This window comes from Kryptolebias marmoratus, linkage group LG10 (assembly GCF_001649575.2).
Source record: "Kryptolebias marmoratus isolate JLee-2015 linkage group LG10, ASM164957v2, whole genome shotgun sequence".
In the NCBI taxonomy this organism is placed as follows: Eukaryota; Metazoa; Chordata; class Actinopteri; order Cyprinodontiformes; family Rivulidae; genus Kryptolebias; species Kryptolebias marmoratus.
The window spans coordinates 23504342-23523757 of record NC_051439.1 but is presented as its reverse complement, the minus strand read 5'-3'; the positions used below and the strand labels follow the sequence as shown (position 1 = coordinate 23523757).

At 47.1% G+C, this 19416-nt stretch overlaps 1 protein-coding gene across 3 annotated transcripts in view; it reads left to right on the top strand.

Annotated features, from left to right (window-relative positions):
* LOC108251671 (neuronal PAS domain-containing protein 3) overlaps positions 1-19416 on the top strand; it is a 208052-nt gene that overhangs the window by 43971 nt on the left and 144665 nt on the right. For 2 of the 3 annotated variants that reach the window (XM_037977635.1, XM_037977636.1), the window contains exon 2: positions 8477-8575. The exons of the other annotated variant lie outside the window; for it this stretch is intronic. In XM_037977635.1, the coding sequence (XP_037833563.1) occupies positions 8477-8575 (99 nt within the window). The remainder of the gene's footprint in view (positions 1-8476; positions 8576-19416) is intronic. 3 annotated transcript variants of the gene reach the window in all.

The window sequence follows — 19416 nt, the reverse complement described above, 5'->3', positions numbered from 1 at the left end:
CCTACCTGCACTAAGAACACGCTGGACTTCAGATCGTATTCAAACCAGGAACGGGTGCTCCATCTGTTTGAGTTGAGGAGGACACCAAATCCTGGCTCAGTATGTGTCAAACGGACTGAGTTGGAGCTATCTTTGCTTGTTGACGTCAACCAGCTGTGGTGGCCATCTTGAATCACGTTGGCTCTGAAAGTTAATCAGTCATAGCCGTAGATCCAGTGACTGTTTTAAGACTTTAGTTAAAATGGATCTGATGCTTCATGTAAACATGAGCAGAAGACGTTTGGTCTTTGTCTACGGCGTAAATAAATATTTGTTACGTACGGTAACCAGATTCTACCAGTCTAGGTGCAGCCCTTTGAGGCTGGTATTCATGGGTTTATCTGGTCCTGCTAGAACGTGTTTCCATCAGCCCAACCACATCCTGACCTTTGACCTGCAGGGCATCTGTGAGGCTCGGTCCACACCTTCAGGTCTGACCCAGACTCCTCAGGTGTCCCGCCCTGAGACCTGTAAGACTGCTCTGATGGATCTCCACTCGGCCCGTGTCCTGCTCCCAGTTGGTTCTGTGGCTTCTCCGCCGAACGCTGCCTTCATGAGCCTCGCTGTTCTGCCGGGCTCTGCCTAGTTCAGATGGAGGGAAAGTCTTAGAACCGGCTGGTTCTGAGGTTGTTCTGCCGGGCTCCGCCTCCTTCAGATGGTGGGAAAGTGTCAGAACTGGCTGGTTCTGAGGTTCTGAACAGTCAGTTCTGTGCGGAGCAGCAGAACTGGAAAGTACCAGCCTCCACCCGTCCTGATAACAAAGAGTTCATTAAGGGTTTGGTTTAATCAGGAGAAAAAGTTAATTAAAGTTGTTCTTCCTACCTTATTGGTGGGAAACGTGATGGTGGATGGAAACAGCTGATTGTAGCTCCTCCCTTTAATTTAAACTTAAACAAACTAAAGACGAAGGAACAAAATAAATTCATATTTGTCAGATTTTGATGGATCTAAACCTTCTTTTTCCTGCCCGTAGAAATCAAACACCTGCAGCTCTGAAGTGCCTGTTACTTCAGAACTCTGTTGTTTTGGTGTTTGCAGCCTTTTTATTGGTTCTGACTCGTATGGAGTGCGAGCCCCACCAGCAGGGATTCGGACCGAGCCGGTCTTGCCTCCGAATGACCGTGGTGAGGCCTGCTGGAGTCTCCGCCTGCCTCCGTCTTGTTTACCGTGTCCTGCTGGGATATCTGACAATCCAGAAGTGAGAGAAAATAGAGATTGTCTTGTTTTCTTCGGCCTCCTGCTTCTTCTCACTCGTTCCCTCTGCATTCGCTTTTCTTTCTCAAAACAAGCTGTCGTTTGACAGAATGAGCAGAATACAGAACAGAATTACCTCCTGAATCCAAACAAAGTGATGACTTGGTTCAGTCTTTAAGAAGCTGATTACAGAATATAGTTTATTTCTGGTCTGTGTGTTTCTACATGTCCATTTGTCCTCCGTGTTTCCTTCTCCTCTCCTGAAGATCTAAATAACCTTCATCTCACACATGAGGAGTTCCTGATTTCTCTGATGGTGCTGGTGTCATGTCCGCCCTCAGGGCGTTAAAACCCACAGCAGCACCTCGTCGCAGGAAACGTGGATGAGTCGAACACGGCTCCGTCCAGAACCGGCCTCTGATTCTTCAAATCAGAAGGACAAGTGAGGGTGAAGACAGACATGAGACCCTGCTGAAAACTGAGCCAGGAGTCAGGACCTGGATGGTCTTTGTGAGGTCTTCAGGTGTTTTTCATCACACCTGATGGGTCCATGATGGGGCGTGTCGAGGTGGCAGAAAGTCCACGACGTGGTCCTCGTTTGAAGCAGGACTGTCCTCACTGATCCCAACAAGATGATGGAAAGGTTGGCACAGACAAGAACCTCAACCAGTCCTACTGAGGATTTATTGGTTTTATGGAAATATGGAATATTAAGAAGTATTTATAAAACTAACAGAAACTGCAGCATCAAAGTGGCAAATTTTCTCTTTTAATTGAAATATTTGTTGGGTTTGAACTCTGAAGGCATGTTTCCCACCTGAAGGACGGCTGCAGGAGAGCTGCAATCCAGGAACGTTCTGATAGGTTGTGGAGTGAAGAAGAGTCGTGCACTGTACGGTGTGTGTGTGTGTGTGTGTGTGTGTGAGAGAGAGAGAGATGTCCTGCAGGACAGTTCTACCTGTAAACGTCCTCAGCTATGACAGCTAAGAAATCGACGGTAAATCAGGCCTCAGCTTGGCTAAAGAGGTGATTAATAAACATGTCGTCTGTGTGTGTGTGTGTGTGTGAGAGAAGGATGGAGACATGACGACCAGAAAACTTGCAGGACCAGGAAGCTTTTAAGAAGAAACGGGAGCATCTGGTCTTTGTTCTCTGGGATAAAAAGGCTGTTTGTTATTTGCCTGGATGTGTAATTATCTCCTGTCTTCATTCAGTGGACTTCCATGGTCTGCATGTCTCCATCTTTGTGTCTGTGGACTCAACCCGCCGGAGCTGCATTATCCCGAGCCGCGGACTCCTCTTCCTCTTTGTTGATGCTGAAATAAAAAGAGAGATGCTGAAGCTTTGCCCTTCATCACACTTATCCCTGCGACCGTGCCGCTCTCTAATGGAACTTCATCCATTTCAAATGACAGAATCCATTATGGCCGCATGCACCGCTCTGCAGCGCCACTGTTGCATGCTCGGGATTTATTTCACTTATTTGCTGATAATGTGTGCAAACTAAACCGAGACGCAGGTTTGTTCATGCACATGCTTAACTCCAGGAGGAATAGTGGATGTGAGACACTTAAAGGAACGTAGAAATACATTTTAAAAGAGCCGCGGCGTTCCTATTACAGTTTGTCCAACAGCTGATCATTTTTCTATCAGACTGACTCTGCTTCTGCTCAGGCTGTAAAATCCTGAGTTATATCGCGTGTAAATCTGAAAGCTTCCTGCTGCTTATTAAAATAAATCACAGCTCCTTTTTGTCTTTATCTTCATTAAACAGATAAAGACGTAAAGCAAAAGGAAAACCTGCCTCAGCAGCCGTGCTGATGTTCTTCTGCTGCAGCTCCGTCAGGAATATTGAGCTGTACAGAGTAACTAGTTACAAGTAACTGGGTTGGATAATTTAATTACTAAATAAACGTAACTGAAAATAATTACATTCAGTTACTGTGAAAATATCCATGATTGAAACTCACATTACATTTTTTGTGAAAAATATTGTGAAAAATATTTACATTTTATATTTGGTCCACAACAGTCTCTGTAAAATAAAAACAATCTTTGAGTTAAACCCCGATTTTAGGTTTTCTGCCAAGCTGGAGTAGAACCTGTTAAAGCAGAACGTGTGTGTGTGTGTGTCTGTGTGTGTGTGCGTGTGTGTCTGTGTGCGTGCGTCTGTGTGTGTGTGTGTGTGTGCATGCGTGTGTGTGTGTGTGCGTGTGCGTTCGTTCAGGTCTCAGGTTGGAGGTTTGACCCGGTCCTGGATGTGTTTGAACACTCTAACAAATGGATGGGTTACAGCGAATAAACACAAGTGAGTGTGTTTTTGTGTTTAGTGGGTGGTGTGTGTGTGTGTGTGTGTGTGACGCTGCACGCTAAACTGACACATTTTCAATCACATGGTTTATTCTGGGGAAATTGTTGAAAAAGGGGAGATTTCTGAAGCTCTATGGGCTACAATAGGACAAGCCAGGATTAGTTTTTTCACTTTGTGTGTTTGTGTGTGCGTGTGTGTGTGTGTTTCCAGACAATGCCCTGGTAGCCAATTTGTAATATATAGTCGGCCTTGAAAAATGGCCCAGATCTCCCATTCGCTGTCTGCAATTTAGCTGTGCCGGCGCCCAGCGGTACCCATTGTGCCGCCTCCCACCGCTGCCGTTCGGGCCTGATGGAGTGTGTGTTTGGAGCGGCGGTGTGTTTACTTGCTTTGGTGCATCTCGGCGTGCTTTTTACCGCCGCTCTCTCTTTGCATGTGTGTCAGCGTGCACAAAGTGGAGACTTGATTTATACTTGGGTTATTGAATTTCTGTGCATGGGAGCTGTTGCTCTGCTAACATGTACCCAAAGTTTTACTGCTTGATGCGGAGGTAGAGCTGAACGTACAAAAACTACTAAAATAATAACAGCACACCAAATAAATAACGGCAGAACATGGGAAGAACTGGACAGAGACCAGCAGGGAGGAAGAATATTAATGTGTGAGGAAGGAGGGATCAGTCGAGCTGAGGTTCGTTTTTCTCCGGTGAAGTCTAATTTATTTAAATATTAAATAAACTTTCTGCAAATGAGTTTGTTTTTACAAACATTTGATTAAAGGAAAAGTAGAAACATCAAAATTAAGTATGATCTGGGTATAAAAACTGTACAGACTGTACAGACTGTTCTGGTGACATTCCTGCTGAGTACTGACCCCTCCTGTTCAGGAGGAGAACTGCAGTCTGTTTCCTGTCTTGTTCTAACGGTTAGACTGAATGTTATCGCCTCATTAACATTAGTTACCTTTGGTGGAAAGGTCAGCTTATGTTTTATTGTTCATAATATATAAATGCATGTTGCTGCTCACTGCTGAGGTTCTGAATACAAAGACAGGCTGAGTCCGTCCCATCAGAACCACCGTCGTAGAACCGGTTTGGATTGATAAGTTGAGCCACGACACAGAAGGAAAACTCTGCTGGGTTGAACTTGGTTTGTGGTAAAACAGAACCTGACACATGGACCACCCACAGCTCATAATCTGTTTTCTGTTTTAAATTTGTTGATCTGGATGTCTGCAGGGCCGTAGATGGATGAATATTAGAGGTGGAATGGGTCATGATTTTGTATCAAACCGTCACGGTACAGAACGCCGGTCACAGCTGATCCCTGCTCTCGTATGGAGGCAGGGGACACGTTGAATTGTTTTTTAAGCACTAAAAATATCCTCAGAGTTCAGAGAGTTGAGGCTCGTGTAGAACCAGGTTCCACGCTGCAGCGTGATTGGCTCCCGGTGATCGCTCTGATGCCTTCTGATTGGTTGAGCCGAGTTGCCGTCCTGGAGCCCACAGACTCCATGCTCAGCGGCGGCGCTCCACGTGCACGGATGAGTTCGCAGCTCTGTTATCTTAACGAGAGAGAGATTTATAGATAAAACGAGTCTGTGAGAGAACGGCACAAACATCACAACACAAGTTTTTATTAAGTTCACACAATTGATGACTGAAGTTTAGCTGGTTTCTTTTTTTATTGAAGGGTAGCTTTTCATTTGTTAGATTAACACACACACATACACACACACACACACTTTACTATTACTGCTATTACCAGAGCCGAGACCTTTCATGAAACGATCTATCTCCAGAGAAAGAATGAGGTTCAGGAGGCCAACCATCACATCACTTATTGCTTTCTGTTTCTCAGCTCCATCACTCCTCTCCTCTGATTCTTCTTCTTTCCTCCCATCACCTCTTCAGTCCTCAGCGTTTCCCCCGAACCTCAGCTGGCAGCCATGTTTTTATGACCCTCCTGTTTGTTCTTCTCTTTGTCTCTCACTTGGAAACATTTTTAATTTGGTTTTATCTTTTTGTCTTTAACGTTAATATTTCCTCCCTCTGACTGGAGCAGCTTCACATCTTGTAAAAACAAAAACAAAAGTCTTATTTTTGAGTGAAGAAGTGCTCAGACAGATTCACATTTAGTTTGATTATAGTAAAGAGAGGAACGCCAGTAAAAGGAGGCTTGGTGCTTCTGGCAGGATGCAGAGGAAACAGCTGTTAAAAATAATTCTGTCATCAGTTCGTCATTTACAGTTGTATTAAATACACATTTCCTTGTTTGGTCACAGTTTTTAGTTGTCTAAACTACAGTATAAAGATGTTTTTGGTTATCCCACATTGAAGAGGTTTGTTTTAATGAACTTCCTGTACTGTGAGCTCTGACAGACAACCAGAGCTGGTATCTGAGGTTGGTGGACGCCCGTTGGTGGACGCCCGTTGGTGGACGCCCGTTGGTGGACAGTACTGTAGTGCGTGCATTAACACGATTTCCCACATCGTACCCACCTCGGCTCGCTTCGAACCCTCCTCCAATACAACCATTCCTTTTTTCGTCACGTTGGATTTCTCTGAATCTGAGTCTCAGGTTTAGTCGTGATTAAAAGCTGAATTCTGTCTTTAATCGTTTTTATTCTTTAATGAATTGGATCGTTGGCAGCGTGTTGAATGCAGACTGATACAGCTGCTGTTTTAATATTTCTGTGCACATAACAGAAGCAGCAGCTAGCTGTAGCACTTCCTGTGCAGCCTGAAGTGTAAAAAGCAGTGTTTGCCTGACGTTTTGGACGTGGTTCTGTTTGGACCAGCTGTTTGTTCGTCAGCCTGCTTCATGTCACAAACATTAATCATAAATGAGATTATTGCAGCTTTAATGTCCTTCTGATCCGAGTCGTGCTGTAAGTTCTGCAGAACTGTATTAATCCAGGTTTCTGTGAAACGACCCAAAGGCTGATTTGATAAAGTTTGTCCTGAGTCAGACGGTGTCTCCTGAAACCTTCCTGAAGCTCGTCGTCTAATCACTGAAGTACATCAACCTCCGAGACAACAAACATCTTACCGATGGGAGCTTTCTCTTTCTCCTGTACACATTTTATTTTTTCTCCTCTGCCTCCCAGACGTGCATCAAGAGATCAAATCAAAAAGTAATACAATCTCTGGACTTACATCTCGGTCATTTAATTTAAAAAGCAGCTCTCTGGCCTTTCCTGCAGCCAGAAAGTGAAGTAAGTTATGCCGGTGGTGCCCTCACTTCACCCTCTGACAGGAACAATAGCGGCCGGCTTGCCTCAGAAAACCGTGTTTTACAGTAATACTCGTCCACAAAGCAGGAGCGACAATGTCAATGGTTTTATGGAGCGCTACACACTACAGCTAATGTTCTCCTGTGAGCCAGCGCTGCTTCACTGGTTCTCCTCTCTGCCTCGTATTTCTCCTCCTCTGCTTTCTTTTATTATCCCAGCCTCCTTCCCCCCGTATGAAAAATCCATACCGACATGGGTTTTGACAGGCTGTCTTTGGCGGGTGTGTAAAATTTAAATAATTCTCTGTGCAGACAGTCACTCTGGGCCTGCTTTGTGTTTTGTATTTGACTCTGTCACTTTGCCTTCCTGTCGAATCCCAGCTGACAGCGTTTAGCTTTGAAATAACTAAAAGAAATGAAATGAAACAGACAAACTGGAGGCTTGTCTGTTTTTTTATTTTTTATTCTGGAATATTTCAGAAGGCAGGAGCTGTTAGTCGACCAACAGGTACAGTTTGAAATCCAGCAGGTGCTTTTAGCAGCATATGAGACGAAGCAGATTGAACTTTTCGTTGCTTCTTTAAATGTGAACTTTTTAAACAACCTTGGTAAAAATCTTACATTTTGTTTCTTCAGTTTGGTTTACTTCCCTTCCAGATGCTCGGGTTTTAGGGTTGGGGTTTGAGTCACTACAGGAAGTGGAACCCTGACTCCCTGAACGCTGCGGTCACTTCACTTCTTCAGCTGTCCACATGGTTTCTACACATTCTGATTTTTCTCACAGTCTTCACACTCCTGCAGTTTCTCTGTCTCTGCTGGAGGACTGATGGTGTCCTCTCAGAGGTCAGAGGTCACACACCCATTGTCTCTGAGCTTCCAAACAGGAAGTGAAGTTTACCTTCTTCATACCTGCTGCTCACGGGTCAACAGTGTCCTTCACTCAGAGACTGTTTGTCAGGGAGTGACACACTGCTGTGTGGTTACCACGGTGACCCACTGGCAGCAGCTATTCCTTCTTTTTTATTTTGATACATTTTAAAATCTTTGTTCTGCAGTTGATTCATCAAACCTCAGATTTTTACAGAAGTCCCAGATTCCTTCTGATCTTCAGAGGAGAAACTTTGAACAGTCAGCAGAACGAGTTCAACAAAATGAATCAGTTTCATGACTAAATTCAGTTTTTGGGTTTTATTTTGAAAGACCGTGCTGTGTCTGTTTCCCCACTGAGTCTGAAATGCCCCAGAGTTTATTTTTCCACTTGAAGAAATTACCAAATTTAGATTTTCTTCACGTGTTTTGAGACCAACAGTGTTTCTTTGGAACTGAACTCTATGTTGATGCTTTTATTGTGAAGGACAAAAAGGAAGTTCAGACGTGCTAACGCATCTAGTCTGTAGAAACAAAAATAAAACTTATTTATTGACAAGTCTTACATGCGCTCTTTATTTTCCCCATGAGTCAACTTCCTGTCTGTCCTTCACAATAAGAGCCTCAGCCCAGTGATGCACAGACTGTTGATCTCTAAATGCTCTAAAACCAGATCTAACGTATAAAAACAGCCGATAACTGATGTGAGTAAATGCAAAGCTACAGATGTTCCAACACCACTGAATCATGATTAAATAATTTGTTTTTCTTCCACTTCTTCTGTCCCTGCGTCCGTCCTTTAAGACCCTCTCCACGTTTCTGTGTTCCACAGTGACCCCTACTGGGAGCGGCCGTCTAATGCAGGCAGCTGCTCTGCCGCCCGGCCCAAGACCCTTCACCTGGCGGGCCAGCAGCATACGTCCTCACCATGGTAATGTTCGTGTCGGCTCCTCAGAGCAGCACCTGTAGCCGTAGAGCTAGTCGCTGTAGTGTGGTGTGTTTGTGCTGCAGACGAGCAGAATGAATGGAGTTATCGTTACCTTCATGGGTTATTTGAAAGCCTCAGATGTTCTACTGTAACCTGCATTTTATCAGTTTGAGGATTAAACGGAATCATAAGATGTCTCTAGAATCAAATACTGCTGTTTGTTTTAGAAGCCAAATGTTCCTGTTGTCTGGAAACCAAATGATGCAGAAGTTATTCCTGCAGCAGAACGTGCCACAGCTGGAGCTGATGTGGTGCAGGAGGTGTTTTCATTTAGTGTCAGTTTACAGGAAGTCGTTTAAAAACAGAACCCAGATTTCTGTCAGTCCAGAACTGATTCGGATCCAGTTCTGATTACTTACCATCAGTTTAATCCTGTTAGATTACAAGAAATCAGTTTCACTAGATTATAAAATCCCAAATTAGGATAAAGTTGTCTAACTCAGTGGTGTCTGGTCCTGGTGCCGGTCCTGGTCTTGGTGCTGGTCCTGGTCCTGGAGGACCTCCATCCTGCAGGTTTCAGGTGTTTCTCTGCTCCTCAGCAGCTCTGCAGGTTCTGCAGAAACCTGTTCATCCCTCAGTCCTTCAGATCAGGTGAGTCGGAGCAGAGAAACACCTGAAACCTGCAGACCAGGCAAAGCCTTATTTATTTATTTATTTATTTAATATATATATATTTGTTCCAAAAAGCTTTATGGACTGCTTTTGCAGCAACTGATCAGTCTTTAACACATTCTTCACACAGGCAGCCTAACTGTTTATTAATGACATCATTCTGCAGACAAAATAAATGCTAAAAATCAGATTTTTGTTATTAATTTAAATACTAGCTTTACTCTGGTTCATGTCATGTTTGTTTCAGGAGCCTCTGCTGAGGTCTGAAGGGCCACATGTGGCTGCAGGTCGCTGACTTCTGCGCTGGTTTAAGGTGGAATTTGTCCTAATAATCCATCTTAAACAGAACAATGTGGAACAAATCCTGCAGGAGCTTATTGTGTAAAAAGCAAACAAATATTCGAATGTATATTTTGTGATTTCTTGTTTTCTCTTTAAAACCTTAGACTTTTTAATTTTAAATAAGAGTTGATTGTTTTATTCCTCAGTGTAATGTGTAAATCAAAGCCTGGGCTGTGTTTGAAACCATAAAATCGCACCGCTCCTCTCTGGTCCGTCACCCCCCCCTCTCAAATCTTCTGCTGTCTTTGTGAGTGAACAGAGAGAAAAGGGGATTTGACACCAGGAAGTGAACTGCAGCTCGGTGCTTTGTGTGTTTATATTTTGTGAGTTATTGTGTGCGATGGTGGCGGATTACAGAGTCGGGGATTTGTGTCAGAGTGGAACAGAGAGAGGGACGGAGACGGCTCATTATAGAGAGAGCTCAACAACATGAAGCTACTTAGAAAAACAAAGTTTCGAGTGAGAATTAATGACACATTTTATAGTTGTGTGATACAGTTAATTCAGTCATAAGTACAGCCAGTAAACAACAGTTATCAGAAAGCTGAAATCAGTGTGCGGCTCGGTGTGATGCTGAGTGTGTGTGTTTGCTCAGTTGTGTCTGAAAGGGAAAATGGAGATAAATGGTGCCGGAGCCGGGTGGTCCAGAGTTTCCCTCCACCTGTCTGCTCCGCTTACATCTGGATGTTTGTGTGATTAGAGGGCTGCTTTTGCTTTAATTGTGTCTGTGCACATCTTTACCTGAGCTCACCTGGGAGTTCATGTCCACGCTGCTGCTGCAGGGTGTGTGTGTGTGTGTGTGTGAGTGTGTTAGATTAAGCAGAGGGGTTGTAAAGTAAGAGACAGACAGCAGGGAGAGTTTGCACTGCAGCCACTTTACCTCCAACCGACACACACTCTCTCACACACACACACACACACACACACACACACACTCTCTCTGTGTGACAAAGAAAAAAGACAAATCAGGTTTTCTGTGTTGAACGACATGAGGACACTCCTGGCAGGACGACACAACGCCAGGGCGGAAAGACATCAGCAATGACCTCAGAGAAGCAGCTGCTGCTGCCCATCAATCTGGGAAGGGTCAAAGGTCATCTGGAGTCCATCGTTCTACAGAGAGAGAGATTATTCACGAGAGGAGACATTTAGGACAGCTGCCGATCTTCACCCTGAAGGTCAGACCGTACAGTGCTCAGAGACTCTACAGGCCTCAGTCAGCAGGTCAAAGGTTAAAGCCTCTTATCTCTAAAAACAACATGGCAGCTCAACTTAGGTTCATCTGAAGGAACCAAGCCTTCTGGAGCAGAACCAGCCCAGAGGACAGATGTTTACCCAGAATGCACTGCAGCTGTCAGCACGGTGGTGGAGGGCTGATGGTTTGGGCTCCCTGCAGGTACTCCTCTGTAGACCAAAGGAGTGATGTTTTGGTTTTCTCTGGGTCCTCTGGTTTCCTCCCACAGATGAAAAACTTGCATGTTTGCTTCACTGAAGACTAAACTGGTCCGAGGTGGATCTTCAGGGTGAACCCCAACCTGTCCAGGTAGGACCTCTCTGAGGGTCGGCTGCCTGCCACCTGCCAGGATCAGGTTTAGGAAATGGATGGAGATCATCCAGACACCGACCTTCTGGATCGTTGCCTCTCAGCCTGTGAGAAGCCAGCAGTCAGGAACATCTCTGAAACGGATCAGAACCTCTGATCAGGACTGCAGAACCTGCATAAAACCAGGGTATAAATTCTGTTTTTTCTTTTAAATACAGCAGCTAAATCCCCTCTGCTTTATTGCCTTCGTCTCCATCAGTTGTCTCTCTGAGGACAGGTGAGACGGCAGCGCTGTGAAGCTCTCTGATGTGACTTCTGTCTTCGACTTCGTTCAACTCTTCTTTGATGCCACAATGTCTTTTTCCCCCAACCTACTTTCTCTCCACATAACAATAGATTCTTCTCGTCTTCATCTCTTTCTTTATTTCGAAGAGAACATCCCAGATTCAATAATTTAACTCTTTGTCTTTTTTTTCTATATTTCATCACCTGCCTGTCTTTGTCCGCCAGGAAGCGTGTAAATAATGGATTGAATGGATTCAGACAGGAAAAAGGGGTGTGAGAGAGGGAGAACATGGGCAGGAGGTTTTTGAAGTTGAGATGTCTGCAGCATTAATCATCAGGGCTCTGATCAGAAAGCTTGTTTTCTATAAAAATAAATCTGGGTTTAACTGAAGCATCTTCATTAAACAAAGTAAAGACTCAAACTGCAGATCTGCAGTTCAGCTGCAGGGATAACCATCCTGTTTCCATCTGTGGAGAACCTGTTCCTGCTGGGCTTTGTTTCATACATGGGAAGGATTTACAGTTCTTCATCAGCCTCTGAACTTTGATTCTGCAGAAACTGTAGAACCTCACAGACCTGTCAGGTTGAGCAGCTGTGCAGTCGTCACCTCTTCACGCAGCAGCGCAGCTCATCGCTGAATGTCTCGTACAGTCCCCACCTCCCAGCTCGCTCTCACAGCCATCATCTCTGACACCTGATGTACCTGAGAGACGTGACGTCAGCCCAAAGCCCTCCACGTCTCCTGGTTTCATTTAGTTCCTGCAGCTCTGTTCCAGCCTTGAACTCCTGTGTTTCTTCCTCAGCCTCTTCCTCAGCTCGTTGGACAGCTACCCAGCTGTGGCTCGCGCACGCAGATGCTCAGATCTGCAGCAACACTTCGCTCACGTTCGTATTCTTTACTTTCCTCACTTCTTTTGTTTGTGGACGTGTCCCCGAGCCTCCGCTCGCTGTAGCTCACAGCAAACTCCACCCGCCGCTTGTTATGAGCAACTTCAGGCTTTCTGTGTATTTTCTGTAAGATGTTGATGGATGGGTTATTTTGGGCTTGTTTGTAAAGTTTAGGCTACTTCCTGTTTGTCACATCTGTCCAATAAACACAAATACCTCATTTGTTTGCTTGCCTGCCTCCCTGATCCGAGGTGATGGACAGGACAGATGTGGGCATGTCTCTGTCCCGCCGCCTGCAGTGTGTGTGTGTGTGTGTGCGCGCGCATCAACAAACCATTAGCTTCAGCAGATCTGGGAGCGCTCCTCACACCTACACCTTTGATTTCTGTTCCAGACGCTTTTGATTCACAAATCGTTTCAGATTGGAAGCTGAACTTGATCTCTAACTTTTAATTGGATTCAGAAACGCTCGGCTGGCGCAGGACGCCGTTGGCATTTGGTTGTTAGAGACATCAGGGAGACGAGGCGGCAGCAGAGCTGCTGAAGTTAGCTCTAATTAACCGTTCATCTACCAGCCGCGGTTTCTGTTTTCATGGTGTTTGTGGGTTTTTGATCCCTGCCTCGTACCTAAACATGCCTACGAGTTGTTAAATGTTAAAATGTTGATCAGGAGGCAGTCAGGAGATAAATAACTGGATTTTTTTACTGCTGCATGTTTTTAGTGTGGAGGAGGAGAGGTTTAAACTCGTTAGTATCAAGTGTCGGTCAACTAGACCAGGGGTCTGCAACGTTGGTTTAAAATAAACATCTTAATGATCTTTCCTACTGAATACAGTTTAAACATTTGTTTATACACTTTTATTAACTCCTCCTGATCCAGAGGGAGCATTCAACCTCCACAGAATCACCACCTTCACACAGGGGAGGGGTTTGAGGACCTCCGTCATCCTGTAGGTGGTCTTCGATGGGCCACCTGTCCATGGTAGGGTCTGACCCCGGACGCTCTGGCCCCGGGCGCTCTGACCCCGGGCGCTCTGACCCCGGGCGCTCTGGCCTCTGGGCGCTCTGGCCTCTGGGCGCTCTGACCCCGGGCGCTCTGACCCCGGGCGCTCTGACCCCGGGCGCTCTGACCCCGGGCGCTCTGGCCTCTGGGCGCTCTGGCCTCTGGGCGCTCTGGCCTCTGGGCGCTCTGGCCCCGGGCGCTCTGACCCCGGGCGCTCTGACCCCGGGCGCTCTGGCCTCTGGGCGCTCTGGCCTCTGGGCGCTCTGGCCCCGGGCGCTCTGACCCCGGGCGCTCTGACCCCGGGCGCTCTGACCCCGGGCGCTCTGGCCTCTGGGCGCTCTGGCCTCTGGGCGCTCTGGCCCCGGGCGCTCTGGCCCCGGGCGCTCTGACCCCGGGCGCTCTGACCCCGGGCGCTCTGGCCTCTGGGCGCTCTGGCCTCTGGGCGCTCTGGCCCCGGGCGCTCTGGCCCCGGGCGCTCTGACCCCGGGCGCTCTGACCCCGGGCGCTCTGGCCTCTGGGCGCTCTGGCCTCTGGGCGCTCTGGCCCCGGGCGCTCTGGCCCCGGGCGCTCTGACCCCGGGCGCTCTGACCCCGGGCGCTCTGGCCTCTGGGCGCTCTGGCCTCTGGGCGCTCTGGCCCCGGGCGCTCTGGCCCCGGGCGCTCTGACCCCGGGCGCTCTGACCCCGGGCGCTCTGGCCTCTGGGCGCTCTGGCCTCTGGGCGCTCTGGCCCCGGGCGCTCTGGCCCCGGGCGCTCTGACCCCGGGCGCTCTGACCCCGGGCGCTCTGGCCTCTGGGCGCTCTGGCCTCTGGGCGCTCTGGCCCCGGGCGCTCTGGCCCCGGGCGCTCTGACCCCGGGCGCTCTGACCCCGGGCGCTCTGGCCTCTGGGCGCTCTGGCCTCTGGGCGCTCTGGCCCCGGGCGCTCTGGCCCCGGGCGCTCTGACCCCGGGCGCTCTGGCCTCTGGGCGCTCTGACCCCGGGCGCTCTGACCCCGGGCGCTCTGACCCCGGGCGCTCTGACCCCGGGCGCCACAGTGACTCGAAACATAAAATTTACTTGTGTCGGTCACTTTTAATCCGGGAAAGCCAACAGTTGAACAGTTTAACAGTAATAAAGATCCTTTTTGACAGAATTTGTAAGAAGACAGAAAGTTGTAAGAATAAAAACAGACGTACAGGAGGAAACGCTGGTTGTTAGGGTACAGTTCTGTTGGTTTAAACAAACTTCCTGAGAGCTAAAAACAAGAAGCAGCAGCTGGTTGAAGTCGTTCCTGTGATGAACCCTTCAGTTAACAGAAACAGAAAGGAAAGGCCATGAGGGTATCACTCAGCCTGCACAGCTCAGTATTTGTGGAAATTCACCGGTGAAAGCCTCAGATTGGCTCCCGGTCTGTGGTCAGGAGTCTATTTGCTGAATGCTCGTCAAATAGACACGCTGCATTTGGAAATTGCTCTCTTTCTCTGCACTTCCTCCACCTGTTGCTCGTCCATATCTCTCTGTCTGTGATTAACTTCTCCTCGGTCACCCACCCCGTCTTTCTCAGCCCATTTCATCCAGTTCTGTCCAGTCGACTTGCTGCGTGGAAAAGATTGAACCGGCAATACTCTCCTCTGATAAGGCCGCAGCGGGGGAACGGAGCAACACCAAACCAGGATATTGGGTTAAAAATAAGATTTATCATTGGAATATAGAGATGTGTAATATGATCTGTGTAATAATTGGACATGCTCTAAATAAAGGAGTCGGGTCTGTTCTCTGAAACCATCCATCAGTTCCTGATAATGTCTGCTAAACGCACTCCTGGACCACCTGTGTTACCAGGAGTGGATCGATGCCGGAGGCCGGCAGCCAGCAGAGCAGGTTTTTTATTGAGTCCTTTAATTATCACCTGCACGTCTTTACTGTGGTGGTGTAAATGCATTAGGTTGGATTGGAAACTAAATATATAAAGATGCATTTTACTGTGCGGTTAAACAGCCTCACTGGGTGAAAACTGACTCCTCAGTCAGCCAATGATTTACTTGTTGTTGGTGGTGGTAATTTACTAATTGGCTCAAAGAATCAAGCTTTGTTTGCTGCTGCTTTAAAGTGAAGATGATCTACATTTAGTTAAAAACAGTTAGTTTCTGTCACGTGTCATGCAGGTCAGATTGGTTTTAGGCTCGTTCTGAATCTACAGCAAACAACTTGATTGGTTTTTAGAAACAAGTTGGATCTTCTCTGATCCACGAAGGGTCAAGTGTTTGATTTGATGACGATCTCTGTGTTCAGACATGTTTTGTTCTTGGAGGGTCACCTTCATGGAGATCAGATTTAAAACCTGTTGGGTTGTTTGAATTTAACGATGAACAGCGTCCCAACTTCTAAGAAGAAGTGAAATATCTGTGGCTATCTGTGGTTAGTGTTTTCAGTTTCCTCCTTCGTCTTCGGTGTGTTTTTGTCCTGCTGTTGGGTGTGGAGACGTGTCCGGCTGACAGGGACTTCCCTCCTGGGAGCTGAGATCACAGATGCTCTGCGGATGGGATGTCCGCTTACTCATCACACACACACACACACACGGTTTGACCATCACGTCTTCATTCAAGGACGAGCATCAGACCCGAACACACACACTCGGCCACACAGACGGCTCCATCTGGCCAGGAGGGCTGGGAGTGTCTGAGTGCCGAGACTTCAGTGTCTGCCAGCTTCACGTTCAAACACTGAAGGTGTGGGAGGAAGAGGAGAGGCAGGAGACCAGGTGAGGTGATGAAGAAAACGCTGAAAGATTGTAGAAGCAGCCTCAACCCAAAACAGTTAAAATCATCTGTTCTGAGCCTTTTTACCGTTAATTATTTCACTTGGTACCACCTGCTTATCACGTCCTTTCAGATGCTGATGATTGTAATCTAATGTTATTTTTTAATTTGGATTCAGTGTAGTTGCCCCGTGTGTCCCTCTGTGTCCCCGTGTGTCCCTCTGTGTCTCTGGGCGTCCCTCTGTGTCCTCAGAGCAGCCTGGAGCCTCTCCTCCTGGCTGCCTTCATCTCTCTTCATAGTGACGCGTCAAACAGTTTCTGTTAGAAGCTAAAAGCTGCTGAGGCTAAAAGCTGCTGAGGCTAAAAGCTGTTGAAGCTAAAAGCTGTTGGAAGCTGAAAGCTGCTGAGGCTAAAAGCTGCTGGAAGCTAAAAGCTAACTGCAGCAACATTAATACAGCACATGTTCCTGTAAATCCTTCAGCTTCGCTGCAGCTCATTTCGGTTCATTTCTGTATTTTATTTGTCGTCTTGTTGATTCTCTGCTTTCACTGATTTTCCTCCTGATTCCTTCTTTAAACTCCAATCAGAACTTCTTTAACTTTTACTAGTTATTAAAAACTCTTCTTTCATGTGTCCACACCTGCCTGTTTGAGGAAGCTGTTCATCTCACACACCTCACCTGTGTGTGTGTGTGTTCAAAGCCACAGAAAGCTGAATAATTGATGCTGGATGCGGTTCACAGCATGCTCTCGCTCGTTCGCTGTTTCTCTCTCTCTCTCTCGCCGTTTTACACCTCCCGTTGTCCCCGAGTACCTCTCCTGTTGTTCTCCTTGTTTCCTGTGTCAATAATCATCAGAAACAAGAAGCCAGGAGCCCAAAGAGACCCGAGGAACACAAACACCGATCACAGGAGGCGGCGGGGCTGCGCCCGTCTGAGGACTCGAACCCTTCCTAATCTGTTAATCTGGAGATGATCTGAGGAGCTGCTGCAGTGCAAACAAACAGCACAAACACAACCTTGGTGTCTTTAAACCTTTTAAATTAGAGGAGTAATTACCATCCGTTGTAAAAACTGATGTTAAATAGCCGAAGCAGAACCTTATATTCCTCCAAAAGCCTCTTTGAAACACTTTGGAGGACTGCAACCTTCTCTGCTGACCTTGATCACAGCAGATAATCCAGAAGGCATGACCACTTCACTCCAGTTTATAGGGTTTACCCTGGCTGCCTGCTCGCTGTATTGATTTTAAGATTTTTAAAGTTTCAGATGGTTTGGCACCCAGTTATTTACCTGAACTGCTTGTCTTTTCTACCTGCAGAAGCTGAGATCCTCCAGGCCGAAGCTCTTACAGCAGCTGAGGTCTAAATTAAAGCGTGGAAGGGATTGGCCTTTCGTTGTGGCCCCCCCGACTCTGGAACAACCTGCCCTTTATTCACACAGCAGTATCTGTACAGCCTTTAACTTCTTTTAACTCTGTTCGGCGAGTTATCTCGGAGTCCCGTCAGGATTTTAATCTTGTTTCTGTATTTTAACCTGTCTTCAGTCCTTTCTCTCATGCTTAAAGCAGCTACTGGTGAACCCTCCCTGAAGGACAGTAGTTCATCTTCTACAATAAGAGTTTAATTAGTTTACTCTTCCTAACACTCATGACCAACAACCTAAATGATTCACATGAGAAGCTACAGAAAACTGCTGCTGCACTGAAAACGCCCCATCTGCTGGAAGCTTAGTCCGTCCGTGAGGAGAATCTTTCAGCAACGAGAAAATGAAATGAAATAAGCTTCAGCTAAGAAAGAACCTTATTCTTTAAAACATGATGCTGACCTGGCTGTGTGTGTGTGTGTGCTTTGATCAGTCAGAGTCGGGGTTTGGTCCAGATGTCCAAATGTTTTCTACTCTGCGTTTAAAGGTGCTGTCAGGGAGTGACAGAGGCGTCTCTGGTTACCATGGTGACCCTACTGTAATAAAGTGGAGTGTTTTCAGCAGCAGGACGGAGTCGTCTCACTGTGTTCATGTTGGAAGCCGTGTGTCTGACTGTATCACAGGAGAGGGGGGGGTCAGAGGTCAAAGGTACACTGTTCTGACTCAGCTGCCAAACTCATTAACACTGAGGCCTGTGGAGAGGTCACACCACGCTGTGTGTGTGTGTGTGTCACTGTGAGGCCGCTGATCAAACTCCTTTTGTTTGTTTTTTTGCTCTGCAGGGATTTAAGTTAAAATCATTTAGTGACTGAATTGATTAAAACGATTTATAAAAGTTTAAAAGTGGTTTAAATCTGACCCCCTCCATGTGTGACTTTCTCTACCATGGTCTTCATGTTGCTCTTCTCCTGACTCCTCCCATGAGTCCAGTCTGGTACCAGGAGCATCCCTGAGGTCCTCAGACCTTCTGCAGAGCTTCCTTCATAGCATGACTGGCCTGAGCCATCATCTGAAAAAGATGCTTCGTTCAGCTGACATGTTGAACTGGGAGGAGAATCTGTTCATCGGATCATAGGATATTTTGCTAACAGACACGAGGTAAATGCATGGTTGTCCACCTTAAATCACGGCAGGGGATGAAGATAAGAGTAATGAAGAGAAAGAAATGGGTTCTACATGTAAACGATGTTAAAGAAACTGAGCTGGTTGTAGGATTTCATGGCAGAGACGGGTTCTGTCTGCTGGCTGCTGGCCAGAGAGGATGAGACGGAGACATTGTCTGTTTGAAGGTCACAGGAGGACGAGAAGAAAGAGCAAAGGAAGTGATGGAGATCAGAGGAGGTTGGAGGAAAGAAAGACCAGGGAGATCCAGAGACAGGAGGAGCGATTGTGGAGAGAGAAGGAATAATAAAGACATGAAGCGAGAGACCGTCTCAAGTAATTTAGTGTCTCTGAGGTGGCAGCAGCTTTTATACCATTAACACCTCGTGCTGTGTGTGAGTGTGTGTGTGTGTTTGCCCACACTCCTGCCAACTCTTTAACGAGAGACTGCTGCTAATTTCAGAGCTAATACTGAACCGTTCCACTCCGCTGGGTCTGGGGAGGGAGGAGGAACCGGAGGATGTATGGATATCGTAAAGGAGAGACGGGAAGGACGAGGCTGCAGAGGAGGGGAGGAGGGGAGGAGGGGAGGTTGCTTCCTGTCGCCATTCCTGCCTGCCCACATAGACAGCCGAAGAAAGAGAGGCAGAATGAGAGTATCTGGGCGGACTGCAGGCCACATGACATTCACTCTGCGTCCCTCGCTTTTTCTCCACACCGAGTGATGTGCTCCCTCCCTCCCTCTCTCTCTCTCTCTCTCTCTCCCTCCCTCCCCGTTCTCTCCCCCTTCTCCCTCCCTTCCCCTGCCCTTCAAAGCTTTGACATGTCATCTTCCACCACAAAAACAGAGG